The sequence below is a fragment of the Haemaphysalis longicornis genome, unplaced genomic scaffold, assembly GCF_048455015.1.
Source record: "Haemaphysalis longicornis isolate Haplotype H1 unplaced genomic scaffold, Haemaphysalis longicornis Haplotype H1 scaffold_2, whole genome shotgun sequence".
In the NCBI taxonomy this organism is placed as follows: Eukaryota; Metazoa; Arthropoda; class Arachnida; order Ixodida; family Ixodidae; genus Haemaphysalis; species Haemaphysalis longicornis.
The window spans coordinates 88,351,830-88,371,381 of record NW_027526295.1 but is presented as its reverse complement, the minus strand read 5'-3'; the positions used below and the strand labels follow the sequence as shown (position 1 = coordinate 88,371,381).

Genomic DNA, 19,552 nt, shown 5'->3' with positions numbered 1-19,552 from the left:
ATGTTTCACGAAACGATTATCTCCATGAACAAAACAAGCCAGGTACAAATACGTTCACAAACAAACCAAAGGCAGAAAACGGCTTGCCGCAGTGTGGTGCCACCATTTACATTCACTAACGGTAAACAAGGCCCTGCGATGTCATTGCAGACCACAAAAACGCAAGATTTAGCGGGAAAATCAAAATTTTAACTTGCATTAATTAATTTCTCAGTGAATAAAGCATCGTTTGCATTCGGACACGCGCTGAGGGCACTATAAAACACGAAATCTTGCGAATAACACAAACTTGTTTTTCGTCTTCATGGCTCCTTTAAACGTGTCAAGTGTTCAAAGTTTCACTGCGGCGCTTCTGTACAGGAGATAGCAGAAGGTCAGAGGCAGTTGCAGCGCAACTGTCAGCTACATGACTTATACCCCTGTCACTTGGCAGATCTAACGACATTTAGAGCAAATGTCATTCGCTCTAAATGTAATTAATTCGGCGCTACATGAGAATACCAAATCACATTTGAGGCAAATGACATTTAGCGGCTAATTGACGTTTGGGAGCTCATTCAGCAGCCAAATGAGTAGCCTCGACAGCAGTGGCGCATCACTAGAGAAGAAAGTTCAGTAATAACCCAAAGAATACTGTTTCTAAAAACTGTTAGTAAACTTATATTTTCTCCTTTATGTTGTTTCTCAAATAAAGAAAGACAAACAAGTACTAACAAAAACGAAAATCCCGTCCCCAGTGCGTGCGCTACCCAAATGCGGAATTTTAGCGGACTCGTTTCAGCTTGCAATGTGTACTGACATCACCTAAACCACTGATTTTCTTATTTTTATTTTTAAAAAATCATTTGTTACGTTTTCAAAAAATGTTTATGTATGAAAACATTCTAGATTCACTTGAAATATAATTTTGCGGTTTTGCTAGCTCGCTAATTGTCACCTATATCACTGTCAAATGACGTTTCACTGTACATACCAGCACGGCCAAATAGAATGTCATGAGCAGCTAATGTCATTCACTTTGAATGGCATTACATTTTCCGTGCGCCACGAGTAAAAGTCGACAAGTCCTTGGCATTCACTGGATGTCTCCTGGCGGGATGCCCCCGTGCAACCGAGAACAACAATGGCGAATGAAGGAACTAATTGCTTAACTTTTAAAAGGGTCATAAAGACAAAATACAAGTTGGGTTTGTTAGAAAGACTGCATTGTTGCGATAACAATGATGCCGATTTCATTGCAAACTTCAAACAATGCGACAGAATTAGGTGAAACGGATGAAGCAGTGAAGATTTCCCAGCCACATTTCGGCGATTTTTCTGTCACGGAGACAGAAAGCCAGTGCCAAGAAACATGACTGGGAGGCTATAGTTGGGCCTCTAGTTCTGTTTGATCATCACCATTATCACCAGCCTATCTACGCCCACTGCAGGACAAAGGCCTCTACCATAGATCTCCCGGTCCTGTGCTAACTGCGACCAATTTATCCCCACAAACTTCTTGGTCTGATCTGCCCATCTAACTTTCTGCCGCCCCCTGCCACACCTGCCTTCTTTAGGGAAGGCAAGCCCTTACTCTGTTACCGTTACTGACCAACGGTTATATTGCCTTCGCATTACCTGCCCTGCCCACGTCCATTTCTTCTTCTTAATTTCTACTAATATGTCCTTAACACGTGTTTGTTCCCTGACCCACTCTGCTCTCTTCTTGTCCCTTAATGTTACACCTATCTGCTTCTGTTCCATTCATTGCTCGCTGAATCGTCCTCAATTTAAGTTGAACCCTCGTAGTGAGCCTCCAAGTTTCTGCCCCGTAGGTGAGTACCGGTAAGATGCAGCTGTCATACACTTTCTTCTTCTGGGACAATGGCAGGCTGCCATTCAGTATCTGAGAATGCCTGCCGAATGCACTCCACCCCATTCTTATCCTTCTAATTATCTCTGCCTCATGGTAGGAATCCGGGGGCACTACTTCGCCTCACTAGATAGTATCCCATGAACGCTAACATGCAGTTGTCACACTGATACAGTCTTGCTAACATGCAGTTGTCACACTGATACAGTCTACGCCCATTACAACGAACCGTCTTAATCCGGAAAAAAATGTCCGCTGTAACCAAAGTATGCAGTATCTGATGGGGGTGGGGGTGACAGGCCTGTAGTTCTGGCGATGTCGGCCTGTTTTTCCCCATGTTCGACAGCGTTAATTACGCTTAATTTATCCGACAGTGAAATCAGCTACCCTGCTGCTCATGCCGCTGGTCGCACAAAAAAAAAGCCACTGGCACTGGCTTGATTTGGCTGTGCCAACGACCGAGCTGCCAGCAATGTAGCCAGACATAACAGTTTTCTTGCCAAACTAAACAAAGAAAAAGCGTATCGGGTGCCGGCCTCAAGTAAGTCCGCTATAAATATTCAGTCGAAACAACTTTCGCCTAAAATTTAGTCTGTTGTGGCCGACAGTCTGCTCTAGCCGGGCCCATTATGAGCGAAGTGAACGCCATTTAAAATGCATAGGGACCAGGCAAACCAACAGAAATGGTCTGTTGTAACCGAAAGTCCGTTGTTGCTGGATCTGCGGTAACGAGCGTAGACTGTACCTATGTTTTTTGTGCTAATCCCTATTGTGTCACTCCTGCCCATATTGCATCACTATAGCACGAAATTCAAAAGGTTTTCAACATTTCTCGCGTTTTTTTGGTTAAAGGTCAACTGCACTTAAATATCACCTCAGCCAAGTTATTTTGAATGTACAGTATGTAACAGCAAATCAACTGGGACATGACTGGCAGCCCCACAAAATGCGTTTAAAATAGCTCCGTCACAGACGACGCTGCACCTGCTGGCGGATCGCACAAACAGCCATGGAGCAAAAATGACATTGCGGCCAGCCGGGTGCTTGTTCCTCCGGCCAACCAGGTGAACCGGTTGAGCTCCACTGGGAGCGCTCTTCCTAGAACTGCTGCGAGCGCGAAGTGTTGTGTGCAGGTTTGCTCCGGCTGGTCAGCTGCTCACTTGCTGAATGCAATGTTACTTAAGCCTGGCCGTAATGGCCGCACTCTTCTCAATTTCGGTTTCAGAATCGCCGATTTTTATCAGCGAAGCTGTTTAGCAAATCGTAATTTTTCGTGTTCGCAGTTAGAAACACCGAGAAATTGCAGGGCGTGTGCCCGTGAGTGCAGGCCTCATGACAACCGCCCGGCAGTTAACAAAACCAAGAAAATGCCCAGCGCTCATGCGTACGTGCCTTGCAATGACTACCCAGCATCCTCGGCAAGCCAAGAATACTCACTGAGGGAGATGTGCCAAGATTGGCAAAAAAAAAAAAAACTAAAGCGTTCGTCACAATTGTGGAAACACTTGCTAATGATTGATTGATTGATTGTGGGGGGTTTAACGCGCCGACGCAACGCAGGCGATGAGGCGCGCCGTAGTGGAGGGCTCCGGATTAATTTTGACCACCTGGGGATCTTTGACGTGCGCCCAAATCTCGTACACACGGGCGTTTTTGCTTTTCGCCTCCATCAGAAAAGCGGCCGCCGCGGCCGGGAATCGAACCCGCGACCTCGTGCTCAGTAGCGCAACGCCTTAGCCACTGAGCCACCGCGGCGGGTAACACTTGCTAATGAGAAAGACATGTCATAACGTACGCCCCTCCAAGGTGATGTCCAATGGTTCGATTCGATTCGATGGTGGTTTATTTATCACAAAAAAAACAACATACAAAGGGTATATACAGGAGGAGGTCCCGAAGTCCTATCACTTAAAAAAAAAATGGAAGAAGCTCGCACTTATAGCAACAATGATGGAGTAAGGGTCGTAGCGGCAGCGAAGAAGCAAATCGGCCGCAATCGTGGACTTCAACCTTCGCGATGGCCGTGAAGGTTGCATAGAGCTTCGCTACCTTCAAGTCTTGCACATTAGTGTGAGCTTCCTTCATTTTTTTTATTTTTATGAACGTTCTCATTCTGCATATGTCTATTTCAGCTTGCACGTTCGTACCTTGCAGTCTTTTTTGGCAGACCATACAGAAACATGGTTCTCAAGAGGCCGAAATTTTGAGTGCAGTGTTTCGTGGCTGGCACTGACCTGAGTGAGGTACCAAAGACTAGTTCCTCCTAACCGCAACAAACTCGTATTCTGTCTTAATGGCTCCTTTAAGTGTTAGCCACTATTCCTGACTAGTAAAGACACTCTTTTTACACATTTCCCATATTGCATTTGCAGTTTTTATTCTCTGGCCAAGTTGATAAGCTGCCGATCACTTAGTGTCGCAAACAATCACAGGCACATGGAATTTGAGCAAAATGTGCATGTTGCAAGGACACTGTTAACAGGGAAGGCAGATAAAAGAATTATTAATCTGTTGCCATTACGTTCGCCTCTGTCAATACTAGAATGGGGGTATTTTTAGTCTGTAACATGTCATTAGCAAAACACGTCTGAACCATAAAGCTGAGATGATGAGTTTCTTTTTTACACACATCAGAACCTAAATTTATATTGGGAACCAGAACGTTGTAGTTGCAAGTTCGTGCTTTAACTGCTGAAAATTTAAGCAGTGAAAAAAATCGAATAAAGGACACAGAAAAGCCACAACTTAACACCAGGTGCTAGTGAGACAAACAATATTTGTGTGATAGGATTTGTTGAGATATGGACGTCCTTGCCAGGAGGGTGTGCGGACACCTCACTTTGCATTTTTTTCATCAAAAATAAGGGTGTGAAAGACTTTCAAGAATCGTCCGCGCTTAGATGACCAGAGCAAAGGTGTATTTATTATTCAGGTGCTCATGCCTTGCGAGTGAACACGACCATTTTGTTATTGCGACTTGCTGTGAAAGGCAAGAAACAAAAAACAGGATATTTGTAGTGCAGCACAAGTTTCGCAATACCACATTTTAATGCCGTTGCATTGTATGCAAGTGTCTGTCACAGACCAGGCTTATTTTCCATTTCACGCAGGAAAAATTTTGTCTATTTTAAAATAAAGTACCTGCTAAAACAAAGTTCTGCCTGCATTTAGTTACAGGAGATTCAACTGTGCCTGCAAATGTTCACAACAGCAAAATTACGCAAAAATCAAAGAAACGTTTTTCCTCGGCAATCACTGATGTGGGAATCAACTGTATTTCTTTTTTCTCATGTCAACATCTCTTATTTATGAGAAAATAAGCCATTTTTTAAAACTCTGCCACACATTATTTCACATGGCAGCACTTAAACCTTCCTGTGTTTGTACGTGCTATATTGGTGATTGCAGCAACAAAAGCATGCCTGCATAAACAACACTTAAAACAAAATCCCACATCCCTTGCACACTACTACTTGTATTGCTACATGTGCTATTTTAAACGACGTTGTCTACTCCTATGTACCACTTCAAGTGCAAGTTCTGGTGGCACCATTCATTAAAAACTTCTTCGCAGCAAACACAGCTACCTCGCATCAAGGTTCGCACTATTACACTGCAACAAATGCTACTAGTCAAGTAGCTCTCACACCTGTTTTGAACAGCAGTTCCTATGCAGTTGCACGTAAGTTCACTTGAGCCACCTTCACTGCTCCAAAAACTAAAGCAGTTATGGCCACACTTTAACCATTGCAGCTCCACATCATTTTCGTGACCGTCACAGGCATATCACACCGATCTGAAAGTTCTTCTGTTTGTCCCACAGGTGAAGAAGCAAGTCAAAGCTGATGTTCAAGCAGTTATAGGACACCAATCAATACCTTGTCATCTGTTTCAGCGCTAAGCTGTCACCATAACATCCTCTTGTCACCACTGCGTCACGACGAGCCCTTTCTGACATTTTAATGCTCCTGCAGTCAGCTGTCGCAAATAACCGAAACCCTCAAGTGATCTTTCAGGCCCTCTTGTCACAACTCCATCTTGACGAGTCCTTTCTGACACCTTGCTGTTCTTGCACCGCATTTTCACAAAACTGACGTTCCCTTGCGGTTCTTCGTACACCGAGCCGTCGCTGTCACATCCTGTCATCACAACAAGCCTTTTCTGTCATCTTGCTGCTCCTGTACCGAACTGTCGCGGATAATTGACATCCTCATACAGTCCATCGTGCACTGAACTGACACTGCCACCTCTCATCATGACCTTGTCACAACGAGCCTCTTCTCACATCATGCCACGCCTGCACCGAACTGTCACGGGATAAGTGACATTCCCGTACGGTCCTTCAGGCACTAAACTGCCACCGTCACAAGAAGCTTGTCAACTGACTTGTCACAACGAGCCTCATCTGACATCTTGCTGCTCCTGCACTGAATTGACACCACCACCACGAGCTCGTCAACTGATCTCGTCACAACGGGCCTCTTCTGACGCTTTGCTTCGCCCCCACCGGGTTGTTACCGTTAACCGACGTCCTCATGGAGTCCTTCAGGCACTGAACTGGCGCCATCACACACCTTGTCACCACTGTGTCATGACGAGCTCCCATTGACCCCTTCTTGCTCCTCCCCTCCTTGTTCCTCCTGCTGGCGCGGCGACAAGACGGCCCGGTGCAGGTAAGGGTTGTCGGCCACTGCCGACCGGCTGCCCTCCCCGCCGTGGAGGGAGGTGTCGGGCAGCGGAGCGTCCAGCTCGCTGAAGAGCCCGACCTGGGTGCGCCCCGTGAAGTGAGCTTCGCGCTCCATGTAGTAGAGCAGCACCTCGAGGAGCTCGCGGCAGTCGCGCCACTCCGAGTACGGCTGCAGCTCCTCCCGCTCGGGCAGCCGCAAAAAGTGCGAGGCCACCAGCTCCGAGTCGTACAGAACCACCTACGTGAACACGGATTGATTGAATTGATTGCTTGAATTTTCAGAGGAAAAACTGTGCAAATCAAGAGGAAAGGGATACCTAAAAAAAAAAGGCTGTTCTTTTGGCAACTTTTCGGTCCCAAAGACCCATGTGCTCCCTGAAGGAGAGCTTTGAACGGTTTGTGTTTCATCTTTTGAAGTCACTGACAGAACTAGTGGGAGCGAGTGACAAGATGGGGCACTGCCTCGTGAGCCAGCAAGCCAAAGTGCATGGCAGGAGAGCTTGGCAGACAGCAGAGATGGTGGGAGAAGAAAAAAAATGCAGTGAAAATAGTTTTATGGTGCGATAAACTATACTGTGATCAACTTCACAATCAAAGGGGCCTTGAATACAAAATACAAGTTTGCCTCATTAAAAAGGCTGTACCGTACCAATAACAATAATACCACTTATCACAAACTTCATACAGACAATCAAAGTATTAAAGAAAACAGATGAAGGAGTGGCAACTGCCCAGCCACTCTTTAGCGATGTCTCTAGACGATACTGCATCACTCCTTTCTGTGTTACATTACTGTACTACAAAATATGACAGCTTTTCAATATTTGGTGCATCTTTCCAGTAAAAAAAAAAAACGTCTTTCATGACTGGATTAAAGCTAAGTGAGGTACCAAAGGCTTGTTTTTCCAAATTGGATGAAGCTGTATTTTGGGAAACTGGGAAGAGTTCTTCCCCTCTTCACCACGGCCATGCTTAGCAAGACCAGCAAAGGCGCTAGATTTGCAAGCCACATCGTACAAATAAACTGGTTCTTCAGAATTCTTTGAGAAGCAGGCAGTTGTTTCAACCAATGCGATTGATTACATGAGCCATAGTAAGGCGACCACAACTACAAAAAGCTACAGCCTTAAAGTTCAACTGCCAGTAATACAAAATACGCTCAAGAACTAGAAATTCTGAATGTGACAAAAGTTCCGCAAATGCTTTGAAAACACCAAATGTAGTTCCTTTTAGCATTGACAATATTCTTCCGAGAGTTGTCACAGCCAATTAAGCTGTACTTACCAGATCATTGTGGAGCAGTTGCATATTCTGAATTACCAGTTATATTGAAATTTTAGGTGCTCCCATTTACTTAGTTATAACGAGAGCTTGCTGTACATGAGTGTGTATATACACACATGCACACACACACATAAAAAGTGTGCAATTTTTACGCTATTACTCTTTCTCTTGTTGGGTTAGAAAAAAAATTAAAGCCGTTCCACTAAATGCGAAAGCTGTCGGAAGTGCAGAGCAGTGATTCGCCATAATGGGCTGTAGCACCGTTATCCGTTGACTACTACCACCCAAGGCAATTCAAATTTCCCGCCTTCGCAGTGCTCGCACGCCCCCTGCCTGAAACTCCACCAGCGGGAGTTCTGTTCTTTTTGTGCTTGCTTTTCCTCCCGCACGTTCCGGTGTTGCACTGCCACTTTTTTTCGTAAAACCAACCCAACGAGCAGTTCTAACTAAATTAATGTGGGCGCTGCCGGTTAATTACGATTATTTTGCCTCAAATGTACCAGCAGTTTTCTTTGCGCTAAACAACGGGGAGATGTATGACAAGCGCCAGCGGTTCACGAGTTTCGAATGCTTCTGACTAGATAAACTGCTTGGCTTTCGAAGCCTCTGGGTTACGCTGCGATAACAGCCGCTATGACGGAACGCCGTGTGGCTCTACTTGGGTCCAGCGAGCGAGCTACGATGACAAGGTGAGCTGCTAAAGTGCTCTGCACTTAAAGTGAGAGGAACCTGTGGCACCCACCTGTAGTCCATACCACAGCTGGTCATGGGTGATGCCCCGAGGCAGCAGCCACTCCACGACTCGCCGGGCGTTCAGCAGGGAAATCCGCTTGGCTGACGGGTGACTGGCCAGGCGCTGGCGAACCTGCACAGGTGGAAATTGGGTGCGCATCCAATCGAGAGTCACCCACTGCACATGTTCAAAAGCACACCGCTGCCTATAGCCACGCCTCCAGTGAATACAATGTCAGTAGAAATTAAACACGGGCTGCCTGATAAACCGTTTTGCTGGCAAAAACGACAACAGCAACAACAAACAAGGGAAGCCAAGGTATGAAGAAAAGTCCAGGCTTGCCATAGTCACTCGATTTTATTGCGCACATTTTTTCCCGAAAAATACCGTATAAACTGGAATATAGGTCGAGTTTTTTTCCAAAAAAATCCGCACAAAAGTCACCCCTCGTCTTATATAGCGGTCATTGGCAGAATGTAAATCGTTGTCTGGCAACAATGTGCAAGCGTAGTCCGTCGCCAATCGCCATTCATGTCGGACTGCTCTCTCGCTCTATCAGGCCTTTATTTGATTTCGCTTTTCTCTAGTTTTTCGTCTTTTACTCGTCTATTACGCGTGCATGCGTACATTTCTGTACGTCTCTGTTCCGAGATGAGTGGCGGCAGTCGACGCCAGTTCACCGCGGCGTTTAAGCTGACGGTGATTGCGTCACCGAGCAGAATGGGAAATATGGCGGCGTAACGCCAGTTAGGCGTTTCAGAGAAAAGTGTGCGGTACTGGCAGAGCCAGAAAGCTAAGCTGTGCGCGTGCAACCCAATAAACCGATCGTTCTGTGGACGTCAAGCGGTGCACCCCGAGTTGGAGAACAAAGTGGCGGACTTTGTCTGGGAACTTCGCTCACGATCGCTCCGGAGGCCATGCGCGGACCGGCTCCGCGAACTGTACAATGAGTGGATAGCCGGCGACAACAAAAAGACCTATACGGGCCGGTTGCGACCGTGTCAAGCTGGGTGTCCTTCTCTGGGCAGTCGCTGCCCGACGACATGGGTACACGAGCGTTCAGGTAGTGCTCCATCAGCAACGCGCCTGATGGCATGGAAGATGACAGTGCGAAGCAGTCATCCTCGGACGACTCCGAGAGCTCGGACGAGTGACTTGTGAGTGGCAGTGACAGACGGGCGTCGAAAATAAATATAGACATTGTGAGTGCGCTTCTGTGCCAAATTATTTTTTTTGTCAACTTTTCCCACCTCAAGGTAGGGGGTCGACCTATAATCCGGTTTATACGGTATGCTCCAAAATCGCATCTGTGTTAGAATCTAGTAGTACCAGCCGAAAAAGCGCTACTGGTTGCTTATCATGCATTGCCGATTTAGCAAGGCAACCGTAATTGCAATCATGCCAGCTAAGCGGCCAAGATTGCAAGACCTGCCGCAATGCCAAGCTGAAAAAAAAAATCCAGAAAAGGTGTATGTTTTCACACAGAATGAGGAGAACACACCCACGCAACCACGCACAACAAAGGATGCCTCGGTAAAAGTTAAAAATAGACGCTAGCAGATAGCAAACGCCTCTTTTCAGTTAGCAAGCCCCCGCTTTTTTACACTTAGCTGCCGGAAAGGAGACAGAGCAGCGAGATCCTACTTATTATCGTGCAGTGCACCCCGTTCTACAAAGGGTTTGTCGCTCCACGACAGCCTCCCGCTGAAACATTTTTAAAGATATTTGTACGAGTGTTCGTGACGTGAATTTGGAAGGGCGGCCCCATGGATGGTTTGCTCTGGAGTATGTTGCGGCCTATGTGTGACGAGAGCCACCTAGCCCAATAATATATAAAGTTCTTGCATCCACAAATGGTGCTTGTTTCTGTGCAGGGAACTTTTGCGCTTTTTCTTTTTTTCCAGTTGCCAAAATCAGGCGCACATATTAGAATCGAGGGCGTGTTAGAGCCGAGTAAATACGGTAACTGGGTAATTCACAACCACAAAATACACCTCTCACCAGTCAGCTCCTCTTGAACAGGAACCATCACAACATTGTGTTCACAGACAGGTACAAGCCCGGCATTTTCTGTACGCACCCAGTGCCACCTACTGGTTCACTAGTAACAACTGCTGAAACAACTCCGTTGGTCAGCCTTAGGGGTACAATACCACAGGTTTTGGAGCAAACGGCCCAGTTTCAAGTCCCAGTACTAACGATAACATTTTTTTCCCCAGGTCCTGTGATTGTTCGTAGTGTAAAATGCTCCGTCTGTACACTATTTCCCTAAATTAGGGCAGTTTGGAATCTTTCCAGTCAGTATAGGGGTAGGCCATGGAATGTCAACACACTTAACATTTTTGCATTGCACCGGAAAATTGGGCTGGTACTTCTCTCAGATTGGAATATCGCATCGCTGTCTGTCTTGAGAAGAGGGATAGTTCATTCTGCTGTATGGCACATCACTGACCCATATGAGGACAAGGGCGTGCTGTTCCACTCTCGTGTCTTCTCATTAGACATTGTTTTGCATGACTACGAGAATTGCTCTTGAGCTTCTCTCCACTGCAACGAACAGGATGACCTGCCAGTGCTTTAACAAGAGTAGCATCCAGATCCTGCTCACCATTTCGCAGAATAGGCAACCGGTTGGTGAACCCAAAATAATGAGACCGTTTTAGCATCGCCCTTTCACAGCTCCCCAACACTCTTGTTTACTGAGGAGTGTGCCATGATTATGACGATGTGCTGTGACGGTGACATTTGTACAGTGGCTGCCATAAGTGATTGGAACAAGGATTTGTGAATATCACAGAATATTTGTCTTACTGGCTTTCTGACAGCCATTACCGGCCTGCAAGAAGCTTTTTTTATATTACGGAGGACTCCTTTAAACACACTCCGATGCAGTCAGGCAGTTTCGAGATGAAGAAATTTCTGTAAATTTACGAGACCTTGTTCCAATTACTTTTGACGGCACCTGTATATACATACAAACAGAGAAGTTTTTTTTTACAGAATGTGGCACATGGCTGGCTCAAAGCGAAGATTTGCCCACATGTAAGTTGAACTACCGTCGTCATGGCCTACTCCTAACTTGATGATAACTTACTCCTAGATCACTAATCGTGAATAGGGGAATGATAAAATGGTGATCCCTCCCTGTCCGTATAATGAAGGACAGTGATGTAGCAGGAATGCAGAGACAAAGCACAGTCACCTGCTCGTGCCATTCCATTTCCCTATGGGCACAAGCGCAGCACTTCCTGTGAGCAGCAACTCTTAGTTCTCTGAACAGCTGCTGAAACGATCTCCGCTGTTGGGCCCCAGTAGCCCATTAGAGTGCCAGGTTTTGGCCCGAATGGCCTGGGTTCGAGCACCAGCAGTGCAAAATCTTTTTTCCAACTTCCGTGATTTCTTTTGCTGTAAAATGTTCTTTCAGCTGAATTCCGCGCATTTTTTACCCTTAAATTAGGGTGGTTTGATATGTTTTCGGGAGGTTTTGGGGTGGGGGGGCGCCATATCAACACGTTTAATTAATGCTTCGCATCGCACCAGAAGTGCAGACTTGTAACTATCTTGGAACGGAATATCAGCACCTGCTCAAGGGATACAATGAAGTGTCAACTGCGGCTCACTAAACAGGCACAGTCTCACTGAGAATGCGCTTTGGATGTGTATGGGTGCACCCTTCACCCGTCATCATATCTAGCATAAAATCCTGAGAGAACACCCTCCCAACACTGGACATCTCACTAAAATGTGGGGATAGGCTCTACTGTGACTCACAGCCAAGGCATGTGCAAAAAAATTCCGCAGAAATTCAGAGAACTATCTACTAATCCATAGCATTATTTTGTCGCTTGTCTTGAGCGTAAGTTTTTAGTCAAATTTCTTGACTTTCCTAAATCCTGTCCGACCAATTATCTCCATTTACGCTATCATAACAATTTGAAGTGGAACATTAGCGAAATCTGCATTAGTATTATGGAAATGCAGAGCGGTATACGGTTTGCCAATTTTCCTAATTTTTTATATCTTTCTTATTTTTTTAGTGTTTCAAAATTTCTTTCTACCAGTGATCTCCATTTACGCTATTATAACGATTTGAAGTGGAACATTCGCGAAATCTGCGTTATTGTGGAAATGCAAAGCGTTACATAGTTCGCCATTTTGTGTAGGACGTGCTACTCGGAAGCTGCCAATGTACATAGAAGCGTACTACGTTTCAGCTGGAAGCTAAGAATGCAAATGTCACCGCATGCTACCAGAAGCAGAGAATGTAGGAAAAAGGGGAGGCAGGGGAGGAGGATTTCTTGCTGCTTGGCAAAAAGCTGGGGAGGGGACTTCAGTTTTTTTCCATGCCTTTTTTTTAGTCGCCTATGGCCACGAAACAGATACAAAAGCGACTGCCTCGCACTTTCATTTTGAAAGTGCAATAGCTAAGTATCTACAATAGTGAACGATATGAAACGAGGCATGACCATGGAGTTATATAAGGGGCAAAATGTGACATTATTTATTTTGAAAGGAGTGGATTCAACCGCGAGTAAGAGCCATTTTCTCAGACCACACTATCGCTGTAGAAGCACTCATCAATTCTTATCATTCATCGTGGCTCCACAGTGTGTTTCTAGCAGCTGGAATTTAAACCACTGCATGCAGTAAACTTTGGCCAAAGAATTTCTCAAATTTGTACCATGCTTTAATCCGTATCTGCTGCAATTGTATCTCCAGGATTCCACTTCACTGAAAGCTTACTTGGAAAGGACATCCAAGCAGAAAGTTTTGGCAAAAATAAAAAAAAAACACAAGAAAACATTAGTATTCAAGAAAACATGCCTGCGGAGGAGGAGGAGCAGTTCTGACAGTGTTCAATTTGAAACTGTTCATGTTGAAAAGTGAACACAGCATTGAACACTCCATTCGAAGGCTGAAAAAAAATCCTGGTGATTAAGGGGGACTCACCAGGACTTGCTAATTCATGACCCACGGGCTTAAAAGGCATCGTGTACCGATACGAAAAGTTTTACAAATTCATAAACGAGTTTCTTCTTCTTCTTCTTCTTCTTCCTTGCTTATTTTAGAAATATATCACTTCTTTACTAGGGTAAAAAATAAACAAGAAACGTATTTTGTTTTATCCAGTTTTCACTAGATGGCACTAGCTGTCAAGCAAGCAGGAGTTTTATTTTATTATTTCAGTACAGAAGTAACACATCTCTAAAATACCCAAACTAGGTCAATGTGAACATTGATAACTATTTGTAAAGCTTTTCGTACTGGTGCACGATGGTTTTTTAAGTTTATTTATTTATTTTATTTATTTGTACAATACTGCGGACCTTGAGAGGTCTAAGCAGGAGAGGGATGTACACATCCAGAAGACATGCGTACGGATACAAGGTCAATACATGAACGTGGGGATACATAATCAACAGGTAAGTATGCAATCATTATACATTGAATGACAGCAAGGGTGAACACTCTGGCAAAACATTCCAATCGGAAACAGTTCTGGGAAAAAATGAATTTTTGTATTGGTCTGTACGGGCAAAGAACGGTTTAATACTTCGGTTATGTTTGTGATGAGACGCTCGACTAGGGTTGTTAGCTATGTAATCTTGTGACTGGATTCCCAGTTTATTAAAATACAGCTGGTGTAGAAAGTTTAGACGGGCACTTTTACGTCAGTTGGCCAATGCCTCTAGGTGTGCGAGCTCCAACATAGCTGAAGGGGAGTCGCGACGTCTAAAACGTTTATAAATAAAACGAGCTGCCAATATCTGAATTTTTTCAAGCTTTTCTTTATTAGTGGTAGTGTGGGGGTCCCAGACAATGCTCCCGTATTCCAGGGTGGGTTTTACAATGGATTTGTATGCAATGAGTCTAAGCGACGAGGGGGCATCACCAAATTTATGCTTCAGAAATCCTACCTTCTTTCTGGCGGAGGAACATATGTTATTTACATGTGTTGACCAGTTAAGTCTGGACATCAAGGTTAACCCCAGGTACTTATGTTCCTCCACTTGTTTAATCTGGTAATTGCCAAGACTATAGATGAAATGAGATTTATTCTTCTTATTTGAGATGCACATGTGAACCGTCTTGTCGAGATTTATAAGCATATCCCATTTATTGCACCATTCCGTTATTGCATGCAAAGCATGGTTATGAACTTGCTGGTCAGCGGCAAACACTATGTGGCTATATATGATGCAATCATCTGCAAACAGCTTGAGGCGTAGAGGGGGCTTTACAATTTGGCCAAGATCATTAATATAAATGTTAAACAGAACCGGTGCCAAGACCGAGCCCTGTGGGACGCCCGAGAAAACATCTAGAAAACGAGAACAGGCACCGCCAATTTCAACATATTGCTTGCGGCCAGTTAGGTATGAAATGACCCAATTGACGACTTGTGATGGGATGCCTAAGTTTATCATTTTTGTTATTAGTTTCGAACGTGGAACTCCATCGAACGCTTTCGAGAAGTCTATTAGAACTGCGTCAATCTGCCCGCCCTCGTCAAGCACCTATGCCATCTCACGGACGGTAACTACTAATTGAGTTGCAGTTGAAAACCCTCTTTGAAAACTGTGCTGTATGTTAGTAAGAAGATTATTATTGTCAAGAAAATCATTTAGGTGTTTAGCAATTACGTGTTCAAGAACTTTACAAACTGTGCAAGTGAGAGATACGGGTCGGTAATTACAATAATCGGTGACAGAGCCTTTTTTAAAAATTGGTTTCACTCGGGCAACCAACCATTCAAGTGGTAGGCAAGAAGTTTCAAGAGACTTAGAATACAATTGTACCAAGAATCTAGCCAGCAGCTCTGCATATCTTTTAAGAAATGCGGTGGGAATGTTATCAGGTCCTGCGGATTTTTTAGGATCTAATCGTAGGAGCAGCTCAGTAACATCTTCGACAGTAATATGGATATATTTGTTGCTATCGTTGACGTAAGGCATATTACCCAGCGTGGCTGGCCTTGAAAATACGCTCTGGAAATAGGAATTAAATGTTTCAGCAATTTCTTTTTTATCTGTAACAATGCGAGCACCAACAGCTATTTGATCTACGTGTCTTGAGTCCTTGTTTGATAAGAATTGCCAGAATTTGTGAGGGGATTCGGTAGCAAAGCGCCCAAGGGTGGTTGAATAGAAGCGCTCTTTAGCTTCTCGTAGTTTAGATTTCAACTTAGAACTTAGCTTAAAAAGAAGGGCGGCATCCCTGTTCTTCCTTTTTCGGTGCCGTTTTAGTTTACGTTTTAAATGCATAATTTCTCTGGTTATCCAAGGATTGGCTTTGTTGTTTGTTTTCATTTTATCAGGAATAAACTTATTGATGCAATAATTGCAGCATGACTTAAACTTTGCCCACAAGACGTTAACATCGTCATCGTAAAATGTCAGTAATGCTTCTTCTATTCTTCTAAATGGTGGGCAATGTTTGGGTTATCTGCTGCGTTGTAGTCTTTTACTTTTACAAATTTAGCGTTGTTTAACTTGAGTCGGTCTAGAAGCTTACAGGAAAAATATACGAGCTTGTGCTCCAAGACTCCTTCATGAATTTCTGTGGTATGATCAGTAAAGCTGGCTGAACACAAAATTAAATCTAGAATGGAGAAGTAGTGCTAGTCACCCGTGTTGGATATAGTACTGTCTGTGTAAGGTTGTAAGCTAATAACGTATCTTGGAGGATTTCGGAGTTCTTTGTATCAGTGGCCCCTGATGGCATCGAGCACCAATCTATGTGCGGTAAGTTGAAGTCTCCCGCAGCAATAATATTCTGATCCTTATACATGGCCAAATGATCATACAGTTCAAGTAAAAATTCACAGGGAGCTCCCGGCGGCCTATAAATTGCCGCAATAACAATATGGTTTCCTGAAATATTTATTTTACAAAAGACACTTTCGTGGTCAGGGTTAACAACAGGCAGCGTGCGTAGGTCATGAAACAGTAAGTGCAATAGGAATGTTATCAGGCGAGTTCCCCTTATTTAGAGTGATAAATAATTAGGCCCGCGACTTCAACCCACGTCTAGATCAACTGGAAGTGTTGGCGACTCTCCCAGCCTCTCGGTGCACCCAGCCCTCCACACTAAAACTGATGGGCGGGACTAGTCGGCAAATAACTAGCGAGACTAGTTGGTGGCACTAGCTGTTCTGTCCACCACTGCGGCTTTATCTCACATTAGCAGGAAGGTCTTCATTGTTTAACGTGCTCGTGTCTGCACTGCAAAGTGAGCAGTATCTGTTTCTGAAGCTGGCTGCTGTTTGATAAACTGCATGAGTGAACCCCTTTGTGTGGTAGGCTAGGTAAAAAGTCCAATCGATAAGCACTTCTTACGAGCTGTGCATAAGAAAGTCCTAGTGACCACTTCTAAAGCCCTAAAGCTCTAACGCTCAGATTCTGCCCTGCGTTCTCAAAAGGCTTCACCATCTTGCTGCTTGGGACAATCCGCTGCACGACTTGCTTGTACCTTAATTCCTTAAAGTGTCTCCTCTGCACTTCACCGCAGCCCATTCTTGCTTCCATGCACTTCAAAAGTTGACGATAGTCGCAAATTTCACTGCCTCCGAGCTCTTGTTTGGCTCCATATTTCTGCTTCCTTGCATCACCTGCAGTGTAGTAGTGTGGACAGCCATTTTCCGCTACAGCTGAGTTAAAGCGTGTGCTATGGAATGACGTGTTCCAAGGTACACTCCAAAGACAAATGGCTTAGAAGCCGTTTCACCGTTACAGGCATTGAAACTGGCTTTTTCGCGCAGTGGGCGCTGTTTAATGCCTCCACATGCAAACAAAGCCACCACCCGTACGTACCTCTGCTTCCGGCTTGCCCAGCAGGTGGGCCAGGTACTCGGCGGTCTCCCTGGGCCTGCCCCGGTCGCTGCCGCTGTAGAAGACGCGCGCAAAGTCGCTGGCGGCCATGCTGAGCACGTTGATGGACACGCCCCCCGCGGGGTGGCCCAGCTGGGACAGCAGCTCCAGGCGGTGGCGCGCCTTGGACGCGTAGTACACCAGGTTCAGCAGGCGGGGGCACTCCCGCCGCACGTCGAACTCCGCCACCTGCGCGGGGTTTACCATCGTCACGGACTGGCACAGAGTAGTTACTCAACGTGCACCAGCTGTGAAACTGCCCATAGGCCCCATGTATCAAAAACTACGCTGCGGTTGGCCCCCTTGCACTGGGGCAAGTGGGGGCAAGTTGACGAGCCCGCCACCTGTCGACGGAAACCTTAGTAGTACACTCAAGTGCTTGCTGCTGCTGCAGTAAGCCATAAACACGGGCGACACAGCTGAATCAGATTTGGGAGCAGTTCTTGGAGCAGCAGAAGAACCTCGATTTGGAGCAGAAGAATGATGAGATTTATTATGTCAGCCTAGAAGCCTCAAAAATCATATTTTTGCCAACTCGAGGGGGGGGAGGGGGGGGGGGGGCGGGGTGAACTTTTTAATAGATTTTGAACGTACATAACCCTGAAACAGCCTTTCAATAAAGTTTTTTTAACCAGAGTATCACAAGGTACAAACTGCACTACCTTTTTACAAACCACCTTTAAATTCTTAGCCTCTATGCATAGATAGCGTGGAGTTCCACTGAAAATATTGAATTGAAGAACTAAGCAATCATACGGCACTTTTATTATCATGGGAATGCCGAAATTATTATTTTTGTAATTCAAGACCTGGCTCTACGCACAAGTGTAGAGCCACGGCAAAAGTTGCGCAAAACAAGGTGACAGTCGTCGCACCCCAGCAGCACTCCCATTTCAATCCCCAAGATGCATGTTCACTACGAGCATAATTTGAGTAACGTTGGTATATTTAGCCCCCTCCCTCTTGGCATTACCGTACTTACCCGATTCTAACACGCACTTTTTTTCAGGAAACATAGGTCGCGAAATCGCATGCACATTAGAATCGGATACGAAACCGTAACTGCCGAAACAGCAGAAATTTCGTCCCACCCATCGCCATCTAAAGATGGCGCCAAAGCTTTTAGAGTCAGTATATTATCTCTATGGCTTTTAGCAACAATTTTTCGGACGCAGGAAGTATAGGCACCTAGGCTTTTCTATCGGCGTTCACACAAATCGTCTAGTCGTTCCACTTGCGCGCTTGATAACTGCAATGGCAGCAGCGGCTCTCACGCATTCAAAACGAGCGGTCGGCTGAAGCGTGTGCCTCTGGAGAAGCTCGCGGGATGGGCGTGCGAGGCGTGGGCCACGACCCCACCAACCATGGTTACGTTCGTTCAGAAGTGTGGCATCGTGAATGCGCTTGACGGCACCAAGGCATGGAGGAAGAAAAATGTTAGGAGGGAGCATGACGTCAGGCGGCCCAGCTTTGGCAAGCCAACCTCCTCTGACGCCGCATTCTCCTCTCCTCGGGCTCCTCCCGCGCAATGCATCATGGAAGATGCACCACTCTCAGGCCCGCGGTAGCATTTAGTGGCTCTGGCTGGCTGGCGGTGGAGGTGGAGGCGAGTGGCGTTGCCGAAGGCGCCGTACGAGATTTTTCGCCAGCGTTGCGCTCCCGCCCTCGTATCGTGGAAGTACTGTCACTGTTCAAAGCGACACGATTCGTAGACCCCATGCTCAGGAAGCACCTTCATGAGCTGCGAGCCCAATTTGACGCTTACCGCTGGAACCATGACCGGCTTTGCTCGAACGAGCAGCTGTAAACATTCACAAGCATGGAGCGGCTCACGGGTGCATGGTGTTTGCCAGGTGTGCTTTGACGATTGCGTTTGGAATTCTGCTGGGAGTTATCGTGCCACCTTCCCTTTACATCATAGCCCTGTAATGAGTGTCCAGTCAGCGGAGAGGTGGTGCGAAAAGCTTCGGTTTTGCTTGCGTGCACATTTGCATACGCTCGCCTTATCGGTGCTCTGGCATGGTGGCTCGTTTTACATGCCACAATTGTCGTGGTGACGTCTATGTTACGTTGCTGTCTCCTTCAGTGCATTAGAAAACAAAAGGTACAGAAGCACTGAGGTTGGG

At 45.6% G+C, this 19,552-nt stretch overlaps 1 protein-coding gene across 1 annotated transcript in view; it reads right to left on the bottom strand.

Moving 5' to 3' along the window:
- Positions 1 to 4,465: 4,465 nt before the first annotated feature.
- The window catches only part of Mterf5 (mitochondrial transcription termination factor 5), a 29,112-nt gene continuing 14,025 nt past the window's right edge, over positions 4,466 to 19,552 (bottom strand). Inside the window, exons 5-7 of the mRNA XM_077698023.1 lie at positions 17,370 to 17,615; positions 8,566 to 8,688; positions 4,466 to 6,777 (exon numbers count right to left, since the gene is read on the bottom strand). Of these exons, the coding sequence (XP_077554149.1) occupies positions 6,442 to 6,777; positions 8,566 to 8,688; positions 17,370 to 17,615 (705 nt within the window). The 3' untranslated portion in view covers positions 4,466 to 6,441. The remainder of the gene's footprint in view (positions 6,778 to 8,565; positions 8,689 to 17,369; positions 17,616 to 19,552) is intronic.